The sequence below is a fragment of the Pteropus alecto genome, unplaced genomic scaffold (assembly GCF_000325575.1).
Source record: "Pteropus alecto unplaced genomic scaffold, ASM32557v1 scaffold50, whole genome shotgun sequence".
Taxonomy (NCBI): domain Eukaryota; kingdom Metazoa; phylum Chordata; class Mammalia; order Chiroptera; family Pteropodidae; genus Pteropus; species Pteropus alecto.
The window spans coordinates 18058695-18075583 of NW_006431918.1; the positions used below are offsets into that span (position 1 = coordinate 18058695).

A 16889-nucleotide genomic window follows, 5' to 3' on the forward strand; every position below is an offset into this window, starting at 1 on the left:
GCCCCCATTCTTGTGACTTTTATTCAAAATAGTACTGGAGATCCCAACCAGAACAATTAGGCGAGAAAAAGAAATAAAAGGGGTCCAAATTGGAAAGAAGTAAAACTATATTTACAGATGACATGATTTTATATGTAGAAAACCCTAAAGATTCCACCCCAAAACTGTTAGAACTAATATATTTAGTATAGTTACAAATCATTATACAAAAATTTGTTGCATTTATATATCAGAAAAAGAAATTATGAAAACAATATCATTACAACTGCATCAAAAAGAATAAAATACTGGAAAATAAATTTAATCAAGGAGGTGAAAGACTTGTATAATGAATACCATAAGACACTGATAAGACAATTCTAAAATTTGTATGGAATCACAAAAGACCCTAAATAGCCAAAGCAGTTTTGAGAAAAAAAAAATTGGAGGCATCACATTTTCTGATTTCAAACTATCTTACAAAGTTATAGTAATCAAGACAGTACGGTATTGGCATAAAAGCATTTGGAAGATTAAAACGTTGGGAAGCTCAATATTATTGGTGAGAAAGAGATGACAACTAAAATTAACTTCATTATAGGCAAAGTTTAGATATCAATTTCATAAATAACCACAATAGTGAAAGCTTTGTCAGAATTCTCTTGTGAATACAACAAAATTCTAATTTGTCTTTGCAGATTAATACATCATATTGGTAAAAGTATAGTAAAAGTGGGTCTATGTTGCATTTAAGTCGATTGGAAACACGTATGTAGATAGAGCAAATAAGTTGTATTTATGTTGTTTCTTCTCTCTACTCCTTTCCTTCATTTCCTTTCTATTTCCTTATTCACTCATCAAACATTATGAACTAAATATTTTGTGCTTGGGACATATAGACAACTATGACACATTCTTGTTTCAAGGAAATTAATGTAGCGAGGAAGTATGACAGGTATGTGTGCTTGATAGATGCCCAAGCAGAGGAAGAATACATGGCCTAGCTTTGGAGAGTTAGGAAAGGCTTCATATAAGAAGTATCAATAGGGGATAGAATGGTGACTATGGAGGAATGGAAGAGGAAAACCAGTTCTAAAAAAACCAGACATAAAAAAAGCAGTGGCCTGCCGCTTCTGCTTTTGCTATGTTTACTCTTTGATTTATGATCTAGACCACTCAGGAACCTAGAAAATTATCTGCACAGTCTTTATACTCATTAAAATGCATTGTCATAAGTTTTCAATTAAAAGAGGCTTTAATTTTGAGAAACAGATTCAAAGTAAAATTGTGCCTCTTCAAAAATAGGATGGTGGTCAAAATAATCAATATGCACTTAAAAATATTATCCCATTCATGAAATATCATCTTGGAATATTTCCAGCTTGATTCACGTCATGGAATGTTTCTTTTCTTTTTGGCCAGGAGACCAAGGCTGAAATAATTACTAGAGAGAATAAGAAGAGGTTATTTGCCAAGGAAGAACAAAAAGAAGAGAAAAAATGGAATGTTTTGTCGTTTTCTATTGAGGAAGAATTGAAAGAGAATTTAAAGTCTGGAATAAAAAACCTGGAAGATTTTTTGAAATTGTGTAAAAGTAACCTAGTGAAATTTAAAGTTGAAATGGTAGGGCTTACTGCCTGCTTGAAAGCTTGGAAAGAACATTGCAGAGGCCAAGAAAAAAGTATGTGATTCTGTTATTGTGATGAATTGGAGAATTAATTTAAAAAATGAAATGATTATAGCTGTCACTCAATAAGTCGAGATTTGTGTTAGAAGCCTTAGATGCATTATATAATTTTATCCTTAAAAAATTCCTCTTAAGTATTCTCACCTCTATTTTATCAATGAGCAATGAAATCTCAGCGAGGGTTCCAGTTGCAAATCCATTCAATGCATGGTCACCAGGTTCTTTCTCTGCCCTGCCCTCCCCCGACTTCATTCTACTGACTTCAATATGCTGTATGTCGCAAAGTCAGCCTTTCACTGTGGATTCCATTACAGTGAGAAGTGTTACGATTTGGCTTATGTATTTCTCCCCAACCAAGTTGTTGAATCAGGATTTGAAGTTGGGTGCTACTGAGAGAGATCAGAAATAACAGTGACTTACCCTCTTGGAAGACTAAGAATTCTGTATAAAATTTCTTTTGTAGTCACTTAACAGCATTCGGTAGGTGTTTGGTAATATTTGTTAAACAGATAATGTATATGTTGATTGGAAGACAGGTGAAATCAAAAACAGCCCTAACATTGTAAGTATGATGAAAGATGAGCAGTGAGGAGGAATAAAAAGAATATATATGACTATAAATAAATAAATAAAGAGGAATTAGCAATATCTGTATCTGGCAGTTGTAACAGGCTGACTGAATTGAGAGGCTCCAGTGATTACACCAAATACTTATCTATGGTCAATAGTGGAACTCAACAAGTTTTGCTAAGTTGCTAAGTTTTTAACCAGATGTTTAAAGTCATCTGAATATTTTCCTTTGAAGTTGTAGAGAAGGCATGAAAATAATAGATGGAGAAGAGATTATACAATTTATACAAACTGTAGCTTTAGTGATATTTCTATCATGAACTACAAGATTTTTTCTTTATCTCCAGCATTACACAGCTACTGCTCAATTATCCATGAAGATGATGAAGTGTGTATAGTTGCACTTTAATTTTATTTTATTTAGTACTTTGTATTCCAAAATCTCTATTAATGTCAAGTAATATAGTTAATTTAATTAGGTCAGATTAATAGCTTCGATGACTAATCTTGGATAATCAAACATTTATTATTTTCGGTGGTCTTTATAACAGTTTTATTTTTTATTCTTTGCCAAGGTAAAACTACAAAAGATTTAAGTATAGCTGTTCAAATGATGAAAAGGATCCACTCCTTGATGGAAAAATACCCAGAACTTTTACAAGAGGCAGATGTGCAACTCATAGCCAGATGTCTTAAGTATTTAGGATTTGATGAGTTGGCAAATTCTTTATCTCCAACCGAGGTAATATTTTCAGGATAGCTCCGTTTTAACAGAGTAATTATTAGGTATACATAAAATATGTTGCAAGTTACCTCTCCTAGATTTTTTTATCTGAAAATATTTACTCTGTGTTTATAATCATTATTAGTAATCCAGCTGCCCAAATTTAAAGTAATCTTGAATTAGAAGGCTTGTACAAATCCTTGTCTGGACAAATATTAAATGCCAGATTATCTGTGGACCCTTAAAACTAATCCTGTGTTTAATTCTAGTAAATAACAAAAACATTGAACAGTATATAGTGATTGTGAATTGTCTTTAAATATCAGATTATAGCTATAAGTCGCATGATAGATATTTGAAAATATTGATGTCTGCTAATTTACTCATAGTTAAGATAATGATTAGTTGACAAAGAAATTCTTTAATAAATATTACAAAATGTAAAGACTGGTAAAATGATTTTTTTTCATAAAAACTGAGTAAAAATGCTGTTATAATTTGAAAATCGCTTTCAAAATAGACTTTTAAAATAATTTAGGTTGCAGGAGATGACACAAAAGAGAAGAAAAAGAATAAATATTCAGTTGGCATTGGGCCGGTTCGGTTTCAACTACAATACATGGGGCATTATTTGATTCGAGATGAGAGAAAAGATCCAGATCCCAGAGTTCAGGATTTTATTCCTGACACATGGCAGGTAACGACTGAAGGAATCAAACATTTTTGTATTTTATTATTAAATGTAATCTCAGAAGCTTGTCATTATTGTGGCTCTACATATTATATTTATTATGAACTTCTTAATATTGAGTTATGTTACTTAAAATTATTTTGTCATTGGCAATGTAAAATGTGGACCTTTTTCCAACTTAAAGGAAGTAAAATTTTCATTTCATTCATTTTTCATAAATAGACCATCTCCTTGGAGGTACAGTGATGAATTCACATGTATATTTTTGTAGTTCTGTGTTATCCAGTTATATCATAAGGAGTAGCTTCCAAGTTTTCCTAGTGTCAATAGGATTTCATATGAAAGTATGTAAGTGTACATAGAGAAATTTGGGCAGTTTAAACCACGTAGACAATTGTTTAGATACTTATATGCCTCATCTGTGACCATAGTAGCTATTCCATAAATAAATGTAAAATTAATATTTATGGATATAAAATTTGGAATAAAATGGTGTGTTTCTGCATAGATTGAACTTTATAAAGTTGCTAATAAATTGAACATGTTTACTCACAAAAATGCTATTGCATAGATTCAGTCTAATAGACTGTCCTTTCCAGAATCTGACTTTATCTTTCTTTTTTGTTTTATTTTGAGGAAGATAATATCAGATATGTTTTCTTTTATTTTATATAGCATTTTCTTTCTAGGATGATTTAGTGTTGATGTTCTTTTAAACTTAGCACAAAAATGAAAGACTTTCTCTCTAATGATCTGCCCTGAGGATTTTGCTTTGGAGAATCAGAGGAATTCGGAATGAGATGAGAGATTCTTTATTCGGCACTGATTTTGCAGACAGCCCCAAGACCTAGTCTTACCTCCAACTGTTACAGTTTGCCTTGACTGTTGACTCTAGGTTCACATTTCTGGGTCATAGGCATTTTTTCCTATACATAAATTTCACAGTCAGAACCTAGAGAGTAATATATATTCCCTTTAATTACCCAGGAAAATTTGGTCTCACACAGTTCATTCTAATATAGGGTAATCTAATGCTAGTCATAATTGTGGGTCTCAAAATTTATATATTTCCTTATAGTGGCTTTTACTTATTTATTTTAAATTAATTTATTTTTAGTATCGTCTTTACCCATTTGTTGCATGCCTGGCCCCCACCTCTGGCTCTCTGGTTGGTTAGCAATCTGAACTTTGGTTTGTTTTTTTCTTTAGATTCTGCATATAAGAAAGGTCATACAGTATTTATCATCTTCTTACTAAGCATAATGCCTATTTCACTAAGCATAATGATCTCAAGGTTCATCCATGAAGTTGCAAATAGCAAGATTTTATTCTTTTTATGGCTGAATAATATTACATTATATAGAGTGTAATTATATATACCACTATTTATCCATTTAATTATTAATGGACACTTAAGTTCTTTTCATAACTTGGCTATTGTAAATAATCCTGCAGTGAATATGGGGTGCACTTATCTTTTCAAATTAGTGTTATTGTTTTCTTCAGATAAATACTCAGAAATGGAATTGCTGGAACATCTATACAGTTTTTCATAGCGGCTGCACAAATTTGCAATCCCACCAACAGTGCACAAAGATTCCCTTTTCTCTACATTCTTGCCAACACTCGTTATTTCTTCTTTTTGATTACTAGTCATTCTAACAGGTGTGAAGTCATGTCTCATTGTAGTTTTAATTTGTATTTCCCCACTGATTAATAATATTGAACTTTTTATGTACTTGTTGGCCATCTGTATGTATTCTTTGGAAAATGTTGATTCAGATCCTCTGCCCATTTTGAACTGGATTATTTGTTTTTTTGCCTTTAAGTTGTATGAGTTCTTTGTTATTTTTGGATATTAACCTCTTTTCGAATATATAATTTGCACATATTTTCTCCTATTCAGTAGGTTATCCTTTCATTTTGTTGCTGGTTTCCTTTGCTGTGCAGAAGCTTTTCAGTTTCATGTAGTCCCACTTGTTTGTTTCTGCTTTTGTTGCCTTTGTTTTTGGATTCAGATTTAGAAAATCATTGCCAAGACCTATGTCAGGAGCTTAACAACTATGTTTTCTTCTAGGAGTTTTATGATTTCAGGTCTTACATTTAAATCTTTAATTGATTTTTAGTTACTTTTTGTGTATGGTGTAAAGTAGTGGTCCAGTTTCACACTTTAGCATGTGGCTGTCCAGTTTTCCCAACAATTATTGAAGAAACTATCTTTTACCCAGTGTGTATTCTTGGTTCTTTGTCATAAATCAATTGACCATAAATCAATTGTCATAAATCAATTATTCTTGGGCTCTCTGTTCTGTTCCTTTGATCTGCGTGTCTTTCTTTATGCCAGTACCACACTGTTTTCATTACTATAGCTTTGTAATATAGTGTGAAATCAAGGAGTATGATGCCGCCAGCTTTGTTCTTTCTCAAGATTGCTTTGGCTGTTCAGGGTCCTTTGTGATTCCATACAAGTTTTAGAATTGTGTATTCAATTTTTGTGAAAAGCACCATTGGAATTTTGATATGGATTGCATTGAATCTGTAGATTGCTTTGGGTAACATGGACATTTTTACAATATTAATTCTTCCCATCCATGAGTATAAAACATCTTTCCATTCATTTGTATCTTCCTCCATTTCTTTTTTTTTAAAATAGACTTTATTATTTTCTTATTTTTCAATTTCGGTTGACATTCAATATTATATTAGTTTCAGGTGTACAGCTTAGTGGTAAGACATTTATATAATTTTTTCAATTTCTTAATGTCTTAGTTTTGAGTATACAGGACTTTCACCTTCTTGGTTAAATTTATTTCTCAGTATTTTGTTCTTTTTGATTTAATTGTAAATGGGCTTGTTATCTTAATATTTGTTTCTGATAGTTCATTTTTAGTATATAAAAATGCAACAGATTTTTGAGTATTGATTTTGTGTATTGATTTTTAATTAGTTCTAGCAGTTTTTTGTTGTTATTGGAATCATTATTGCTATGAACTTCCCTCTTAGAACTGCTTTTGCTTCATCCCATAAATTTGGTATGTTATATTTCCATTCTCATTTGTCTCAAAGTATTTTTTTATTTCTCTTTTGATTCATTTCTTGGCCCATTGGTTATTGAGTAGCACATTGTTTAATCTTTCTATATCTGTGAATATTCCAGTTTCCTTAGTGTAATTGATTTCTAGTTTCATATATTATGGTTGTTCACGCTTGATATTACTTTATCTTTCTTATGTTGATGATAATGTGGTACCTTAAAAAATTCCTGCTCCTTTACAGGAGCAGGAGAACAAGTGCTTACTTCAGTGCAGGACACAAGGCAGTAAGTGCTCTTCATTAATGCCACAGATATTACAATTCTTTTGATGCACTTCACTCTGAGGTGTGGTTCAGAGTGGACTTACATTAAGAGAATATGCATATTGGGGCTCCAGAGGGTTTTATCACAAAGCGCCCATCATACAGGCTTATGATTATTGACCAGCCCTCATGATGAATTAAAGGATAGGTTGAAGGGATGAAATTCCCACATGCCCTCCAAAATAGGTGCCTGTCCTGTGTAGAAATTAAAAGATAAGTAATAAAATAATGAATTATTTTTTTCTTCTTAGCCACTTTTTTACCATCATGAAAATACATAATGGCTACTTCTTAGAACTTAGTTTCTCAAAGTCATCTGCACTTAATCAATGACAAATAATTAGAAAAAAGATCTTTCTAATAACAAGATACTTTATTCAAAATCGCTTTCCATTTTTCACACACAAACCCACCTCCAGTTCCTCAAAAACATAGCAATTCTCTCTTCTGAGAGAATATCATAGTACTTTAAATTTTCCTGTGAGTCTCTTTATTTCTTTTTACTTCCAATTATTACATTTGAGGTTCAGAAAGTTATATTAACAGTGTATTAATATATTTGTTTTGGTAACAAGCTGTTCTTATTGTTGACACAAATGTGACACAAATGGTGCTCTAAACCCTGCAGCGTGAGCTCCTGGATGTTGTGGATAATAATGAATCAGCAGTGATCGTTGCCCCAACGTCCTCAGGCAAAACCTATGCTTCCTACTACTGCATGGAGAAAGTGCTGAAGGAGAGCAATGAAGGGGTGGTTGTATATGTTGCACCAACGAAGGTAGTACTCAAGTGATTTTAATTTTCTCTTTTATTCTTGATCCTCCTCTTTTAAAATAATGCATGCAGTCATGATTCTATTTCACTTCTTTAAAAATTTATGTACTTTCCAGTTTTATTTAGATATAATGGACATATAACATTTTATTGTTTAAGGTGTCCGACATGATGACTCGATATATGTATATGCTGTGAAATGATCATAATAAGTTTAGTTAACATGCATCACCTCAAATAGTTACAGTTTTTTTTCTTGTGATAAGAATAGCTAAGATCTACTCTCTTAGCAACTTTCAAATATTCAAGACAATGTTGTTCATTATTGGCCCCATGCTGTATATTATATCCCCAGAACTTATTTATCTTACATCTGGAAATTTGTCCCTTTTGACCTCCTCCTCCAGCCCCTGCCTCTGGCAACCACCAATCTGTTCAGTTTCCAGTAGTTTTAATTTATTTTTTAGCCTGCATTTTCTCTTTAGTTCCAGAGGCCAAAATAATACTTTCCTTAAAACCATTGGGAGGAAAAGTCTGGTCTTGCGATCTTGTCATTCAACATTATGAATTTACAGAAATACCCACACCTCGCTGGGCAATGTTGAGTCGCTTAAGAACTTCATATTGCCTCTGCAGAGTTTATGGGATGTATCTAATCTGCTGTTGGGCCTTAGTGACTGCTATTTCTCAAGCCAGATTGTTCAGCCATATGTCTAGAACTGCATAATGTTGAACTTAAAAACAAGATATGATTTTTGTCATTTAGGTGAAAGTTTGATTTTCAGGAAATATCAGTTTGTGTATCTTCATTCACAGCCCTTTGTTTTCAATGTGATTACAATTAAGAAAGGCAGATTTATTTGGGATAACTGTAATTCTGCAGATTAGCATGAATTCAGACTCCATTTTATTTTCTAGGAAAATGTATAGTGTTGAGTGACTTGCGGTCAGCTTCAGAACCAGATTGATCGATATGATTAGTTAAAATTAGCACTTTATATTTTAGTGTAGCTTTTTTTTTTTTCATGCTTATGAAAGCAGTAAGTGCTCATTGCTGGAAATTAATAAATTATATCAAGAAAAATTAAGCTTACTAGAAGTGGAATTGGCAAGTCAACACAATACATATTGCCAAATGACCTCTAAAACTTTAAATCCATTTTTATTTACACTGGCAGTATATGACAGTATACATTCTCTCATCTTTTCCCATGTTCCTATATCATTTTAAAAGTTTTTGTCATATTGATAAGTGAAAACTTTTACCTCATCTAAATTTGAATTTTTATTACTCGTAGTGATTTGGGCATCTTTACATATGATTTTTGGGCATTGATATTTATTCACGAACCATTTGTAGATGCATTTCCCTGTTATTTTTTCCTATGTGGAAAGGAATGTCTTTTTATTAATTTATCAGAACTTTGTATAATTAATATACTACTCTTTTTAAATTATAATGAATATGCTTTTATTTGTCATTTTGTCTTTTTACTATATTGTAGTCATATTAATGATAATATTTTATTAATATCTTTGTATAGGTAGATCTATCAATATTTTCATTTAGTTTTTCCATGTGTGCTCAAATATATAAAAATAAATAAAGATGTTCACTTTCTAGTATCTTTACGCTTATGTTTTAAAATTTAAATTTTATTTTATGTGGAGTTTTTTTTCCACATGAAGTGTGAAATAGATGTTCATAGGTTTTCACACTCACAGGCTACATACTTGTTCCAGAGCATTGTTCTACCTATTCATGTTATATTCAAACTTAAGATGTCTGGGGGAAGTCCTCAAACATAAGAACCACAAATCTCCCTCGACTACCCCTTACTTGACTTTTCTTCTATAGCAGACTCACAGTTATCTTACAAGTATCCTTGGTAATTTGGATATCGGGGTTTTTTTTTCCTGATGTGTGGGCAACACTTCCTGTTTTTTTTTTCCTTCTAATGAAGCCATTTTGTTGTCCCCATTTTACTTCAGGGTGAGGTTTATCGTTGAGGTTCACATGCTTATTTAAACATCTCAGAGCATGTTAATGTGTTTAGAGTAGGCGAGTATTGGAAGGGATACTAAGCTTTCAGCACTCGTAGCAGGACATATTTTCATAGTTCTGTTGTTCTCTGAGGTCTTGACTGTACTTTATTATGTGATAAATGAACCTCTTCTATTGTCAATCAGGCCCTCGTTAATCAAGTGGCAGCAACTGTTTACAACCGTTATACCAAAAATATGCCAAGTGGTGAATCTCTGTGTGGTGTTTTTACAAGGGATTATCGTCATGAAACCCTAAACTGTCAGGTAGGATCTATTAATTAATACATATGTTATCAAATTGAATAATAGTACTTATATGTCTTTTTCACTAGAAATTTAACATCTTCATAAGGCCTTATAGAAATAGTTTTCTTGAATTTACAAAAGGTGAAATGGCTTTAATGAAAATTTGATATTGTTACATTCCAAAGAGTGGGAAGTAGAACTCACCTTTTTAAAAGGACACTTATATTTTGATTTCTGATTTCAGTTATATAGTTCATTGCATCATCTTGGTTTACAACTCGATGTAAAATGATCTGAAGAACTCAATGTTATAAATATGTTAACAAATACCAATTCCTAATCAGAATTACTTTTTCTTGATAAGTAGAATTCTCTTACTTTTCTTGATGAGTCGGATAGTCATGATAATTTAAAAAATATATTATGGGTAGAAAACTGGGTGTTAAGTAAATCACAGACAGTTTTCCTCCTGTTAAACTCATAAAGAAACCAGTAAGACTAAACAAAAAGTGAAAATGTGATTATAGAATATTGTATGATAGACATGGAGATGCGCTTCCCAGATCATGTTTCAAGAAAGGACTTGCTGCCCAGATATGGGAGTGTGGTCAAGACAAATGCTGGCTGTTAGTTCTCCTAGTTCTGGCTCCATTGTCCATACCATGTGACTGAGCTAGGCAGGGTTATAAACACTGGTCTATTCCAGCTTCATGTGGAATTGCTCTGATAGCCAATATTCACTCCAGAATTTTGAACCAGGTTGGCCAAGTCTTCATCAGGCCTATTTTGAAGTTTAGCTTCAACCTCTGCCCTATCCTGCTTCCCCCTACTTCCATAGTTGTTGATTCTTCACAAGGATTTTTCATTCTAAACTGTATCTCAGGGTCAGATTTTGAAGAAATAAACCTGTGACAATGAGTTTTTTCTATGTTTATTACTTTGAATGCTCATAAATAAGGATTTAAATTTCAAATATGATATTTTACCATTTTGACCTGTAAAATTACAATTTCATATGGTTCCAACTCATATATCACAATTTTAATGAAACATTCTCAGAAAAAATATTATATCCTATTTATCAGCTGGTATATTCAGGAGTTGTAAATCTATCCTTTATATTCTTATGTCTGTATGCAGTAAGTGTTTAAAAATTCTGTTTATACAATGTTATTATTTTTAGGTGCTTATTACAGTTCCTGCCTGCCTTGAACTTCTGCTATTAGCTCCTCATCGCCAAACATGGGTGAAAAGAATCAGATACGTTATATTTGATGAGGTAGGTTTGGTAGTATTTCTCTGGGTTGGTTTCCTAGCATTCACAAATGCTATAATGAAGAACTTCAGTGCCTCAGGACATTTGCCCCTTTTTATGGGGGTAACATTGGGTAGATACTTCCTTTTCAATGGTTTTCCCAGTGAATCATACTTAGCTTTTTGGTTCCATTTTCCTGTTGTGACTTAAAAGGGCATATCGGTGTATGCTGCAGAGCTCTCTGTATGGGAGAGGAACCTGTCATTTGGTGACTGCTGTTTCAGAGGAGCAGAAATAACCATCATGGCATAAATTTTCCTGGACAGATGTCAGAATCCATTCTTTGATCTCTAAAGCAAAGGATTTTAGGCTCTAATGATGATGTTACTTATGTAAGTTATTTTATCAGTCATGGTCCCAACTTCAAACAAGTGGCACACTCAGAATACATTCAGGAAGAATGTTTTCCAAAGGTATGAGTGAAACTATAAAGGTTTGTGCAGTAATTCAGAGCTATTAGCTTACCTCTAGACTTAAAGGGACAAGGTAAAGAAACAGTTATAGAAACTTGAAAGGAGATTCTGATTGATTTGGCCACATTTTGGGGGAGTAGTTACTTTAGTTGAGGGACATAGCTGACTCAAAGTAACCATATCCTATTGAAAGGGAGACAATAAGATAAAGACCTCATTCTTATTCTGTTCCCTTGGCCAAATACAATGGAACCAGAGAGCATTGGAGCCCTTTTGAAGTAGTCTGTGTAGGTTGGTTTCCCTTAGCAGAGAGAGCAGGGTAAAAAACAATGGAGAGTTATAGGGTCAAATAGAAAATATTTAGAAAAATTTTATGGCAGCGTTATTAGGAACATTTATTCAAAGACACTTAAAACATTTAAAAAGGATATATGTATATATACATAGATATATATATACACATACATACATATATATATACACATATATATACGTATATACATATATATACATATATATACATATATATACATATATATACATATATATACATATATATACATATATATACATATATATACATATATATACATATATATACATATATATACATATGTATATATATGTAGTCTGTTTCATAAAGGAGAAAAGATGATGTCTACATTTAACTTAACTTTTCCTGTTGTAAACTTGGAGCTACCAAACAGGTTGTGCTTTTGATTTGTTCGATATTGATTTTGGGATAATCTATATATATTGCATCTTGAGGGTCTTGAATATTCCTTTTCGAAAAATAAATTCAACAACTTTGTCTTTGCAATCTAGAACCTTGAATTACACTGTAACCTCAAAACTCTGAAATGATATGTCATTTTTATATAAGGGTAAAGCTGAAAGGTTTTGAAGGCTAATATTTTTTCTGGTTGGGTCAGGGGAAAGTGCTACCTAGTACAAAGCATAAAGTTAATATTCAACAGTGTGGTATATTATTGACCAGGGCAAAGTCAAAGGGTAATGAAAAAATTTTAAATTATCTGGTTCTGATAGTAAGTCCTTTCCAGTTGATCACCAAGTGTCATAATTTAATTTGTTTAAAGAAGACCGCATTTGAGAATCCTCCATGAATCTCTTTCAATTTGCTTTATTTGGTCAAAAGACATTCACTTATTTATTCAGCAAGTATTTAAGGAGTACCTCTGCAGTTCCAGGCACTGTCGGTGCTGGGAATGCCCAGGTCTAAGGTCACAGAGTAATCGAGAAAAGGGAATTAATTAAGCACACTAATGACTATGCCAGCCCCCATTGGTACATGTTGTGAAGAGAAAGAGTAGGCTGTCATGACTGTGATAACGGCAGGGAGATGGTAGGAGGACAGCTGTCTGGAATGAGCCATCAGAAAAGTCATTCTAATAGAGTGACGTTAAGCCGAACTCTGTACAGGTTGAAAAGAGGGGATAAGAGAATCTTAAGCAGAGGGAACAATATATGTGAAATCTCTAAATAGGAAAGTTTTATTCAAGGAATAAAGAAAAGGCCAGTATGTCTGGGACAAAGTGACAGCAAGATGGGGAAGAGTGACCTGAGATGAAGCTAGAGAGGTTAGCAGGGGCCAAATTATGACAGGCATTTCACACTCTGTTAAGGAGATTATATTTTGTTCCACATGTAATGTCAAGATATTGAATATATTTATTTAGGGACTTGGCCTAATCTAATTTGTCTTTTAGACATATCATTTTGGCTATGATATGAAGAATGTATGGAGTGGGAGGGGAAGCTAGGAGAAAAATCAGGATATTGTGTTAGTGCAGATGAGATGTGATGATGACTTGGCTGGCATTAGGCATGGAGAGAAATGCAAGATTACAAAGAAATTTTTGTAAGTAAAGTAAAGAGAAATCATTGAGAGATTGGTTATGGGGATTAGGGGAAACTTATGTGTAAAGATTTTCTATTGCCTGAGTTTGTCGTTATTTATAATATAATTAGCACAGTGGATTAAAGATAACAGGAAACTATGTATGACCGTATAGGTGTCCATGTCTTATTTTCATGTGCTATTTTAAAAATAACTTTAAGAGAAATTTTTGTCTTTAATAGGTCCATTGTCTTGGTGGAGAAATTGGAGCAGAAATTTGGGAGCATCTCCTTGTCATGATCCGATGTCCCTTTCTGGCTCTTTCTGCTACAATAAGCAACCCTGAACACCTTACTGAGTAGGCATTAGCTTCCAGTTTGGATAGAATGGTTATCTGTTTTGAACATTCATGCGTCATAATTTATATAAGGGTTCTGAAGAGTTTTATAAATTTCTAGTGAATTTGTTAATTTATCTGTGGATATTCAAGGAACAGAGTCTCTCTCGCACCCCCTGACAGGTGCTGAGCAAGGCCACACTCTATAAAAGAAAAGCAAGGACTCTCCCAGCCAGAACTGCAACTGAGTAGGAAATTTCCCGCACATCTCAAAAAACTTCACCAGAGTGATTGATTTATGTTCCTTTTTCTCTGTCCTTTACCAAGAAATAAAAATAAAATAGAATAATGACACATTTTCCCAAGTGCCTTGAGATTTCTTATATTGTCCCACTTTGTAGATATTTAGAAAGATAACAAAGCCTTATTCGTTGAAAGTCTCTTGTCATTGGGCTAGATTTTTGCCCACTTATAATAATAATTATATCGAAGACTCCTATGTGCCAGGTACTATTCTAAGTGCTTTGCATATATTAACTTAATTTAAATGCCCAACAACCCTTATGATTTACTATTTCTATTACTACTATTATTATTTCCATTTTAAAATGTAGAAAATGAAGCCTAAAGAGATTAAGTGACTTAACAAGAGACACAGCTAGTAGTGAGGAGGTTGGGAGTCAATCTCAGGTAGTCAGGTTCCAGTGCCTGCTCCTTTAAGCATAATTTTTAAGACACAAGACATTTTCTTTATTTAAAATATTTTATGTCACAGGAAGTGTTTCCATGTTTTGCTTAAATAATATGTACATTTATTTTTTAAGGTGGCTACAATCAGTAAAACGGTACTGGAAACAAACAGACAGTATAATAGAAAAAAATATTGCTTCTAAAAGAAATGATGGCTATCATGCCAATTTTCACAAAGACTACTTGCAAATGAAGCAGTCATATAAAGTTAGACTTGGTATGTTTGACATATTCATAAGGAGTTTTATCCTATACTTTAAAATTATTCCAGTCATTGTATGTTCATTCATTTGGGAATTCTTGCTCTTCATTTTTAGTGCTCTATGGAGAGAGATACAATGATTTAGAGAAGCATATATGTTCAGTAAAACACGATGAGATTTATTTTGATCATTTTCACCCATGTGCTGCACTAACGACAGATCATGTGAGTAATATTTCAGCCATATTTGTTCTAAGTAATATAAATTATTTGTATATATCACAATGCAAAAGCTGCCTAGTTGATACTTATCAGAATTAAAGCATAGATACTGTATAATAGATATTTAACCTTAGTTTTCAAAGTAACAAGAATAACTATAGTTTTCATTGGTTCCTCCATGGTGTTTGGATCCACAAAGCTTAAAAATGACTGAAGTTTTTAACCTGAAGTTTTTTCGTTAATTTTATTTATTCTTGGACGTTATCTTTGCCCATTTTCTTTCTTCTCAAAGACCATGTCTATCTGTCTACTTTTCTGAAACTAATTTTTAGTGAAGCTACAATTATATGTAGACAACACTTAGTACTTGTGATAATCTGGTCATAATGAATTAGGTTAAGCAAGAAGACACTTTTCGTTAACATGCCAATCAAAACTTGATTTTTTGGTAGTGAAGCAATAAAATGGAGATCTTAAGAGGACCTCATTTGGGATACTGAGGTTTGAGTAGGGGAAGATTTTTTGATTTTTCTTGCATATTTTTCTTCATTTCTCATCCTATTCCCAAGAATAGCCCATTCTAAATCTGGTTGCCTCTCAACGTGATAATTAGTCAATAGTTTGTCTTTCTTGCAAGATTTGGCAAGTTAAATATAGTCTAAATTTTGTTGTCACGTTGTCTTCTTTTTTATTGTTTATTGGGTTGACTTTGGTTGATAAAATTATGTAGGTTTCAAGTGTACACTTCAACAATACATCATCTGTATTTTGCATTGTGTGTTCACCACCCAAAGTCAAATCTCTTTCCATCACCATATATTTGACCCCCTTTACCCTTATCTACCTCCCCTTCCCTCTGGTAACCACTAAACTACTGTCTGTGTCTATAAGTTTTTGCCTGTTTGTCTTGTTCGTTTGTTGCTTTCAGTTTTATATCCCGTATGTGACTGAAATCATATGGTTCTCAACTTTTTCTGTCTGAATTATCTGACAGTTATTAAGGCATATAAACTTTATTTAAAATATTTGGGGTCACAGAAAGTAGTTCCATTTTCTGTCTAAATAATGTTTCTAGACCCACAAAGCTAATTTAGATAAATAATTAATAAAGATAATTCTGATTTTTGACAAGTCTTCAGTGGCTTTCCTTCGCAGATGGCTAAATGCACAGCTCCAGGCTTGGCTTCCAAGGTCTTTTATGACCTGACCCCAAAGTCCTTTCTATTCATTCACTTGACATATCTTACCTGGATGCCCTCATGTTTTATATTGTTCCTGGAATATTTCCCCGCAGATGCCAAATGTCAGTTGTCCTAATCCTGGTTATCTTTTATGACTCTTCTAATGTGAAACCACTTCAGAAACCACCTGTGACTTTTTTAGCCAGATGTAATTTCTCTGTAGCACCTTATTTGTATTTCTTAAACGACAGAAATCATGGCCAGCTTACTACCAAGTTGTTCACATGCTTGTCTTCTTTATTGTACTAGAATTAACCCCTTGGAGACAAATTATGTGTCCTTACAGTTCCTAACAAACTGCTATGTATATAAAAGGTGCTTAATAAATGTCTGTTAAATAAAGATAGCCAGACTGAGTTTGCACTTACTTTGTATCCTAAGAGTTTTACATAATTTGTCTCTTTTAATGATCACAATGATTTCAGGATGAACGCCTTATTAATATTCCCAATTTACAAGGAAAGTGAGGCACAGAGA

The 16889-nt window shown here is 32.9% G+C and overlaps 1 protein-coding gene across 7 annotated transcripts in view; it reads left to right on the forward strand.

Annotated features, from left to right (window-relative positions):
* LOC102889295 (probable ATP-dependent RNA helicase DDX60) overlaps nucleotides 1-16889 on the forward strand; it is an 87559-nt gene that overhangs the window by 32663 nt on the left and 38007 nt on the right. For all 7 annotated transcript variants that reach the window (XM_015585128.2, XM_025042985.1, XM_025042982.1 and 4 more), the window contains 9 exons: nucleotides 1402-1660; nucleotides 2812-2978; nucleotides 3499-3657; nucleotides 7637-7786; nucleotides 9973-10092; nucleotides 11258-11353; nucleotides 13903-14018; nucleotides 14822-14964; nucleotides 15065-15174. In XM_015585128.2, coding sequence (XP_015440614.1) covers nucleotides 1402-1660; nucleotides 2812-2978; nucleotides 3499-3657; nucleotides 7637-7786; nucleotides 9973-10092; nucleotides 11258-11353; nucleotides 13903-14018; nucleotides 14822-14964; nucleotides 15065-15174 — 1320 coding nt within the window. The remainder of the gene's footprint in view (nucleotides 1-1401; nucleotides 1661-2811; nucleotides 2979-3498; nucleotides 3658-7636; nucleotides 7787-9972; nucleotides 10093-11257; nucleotides 11354-13902; nucleotides 14019-14821; nucleotides 14965-15064; nucleotides 15175-16889) is intronic.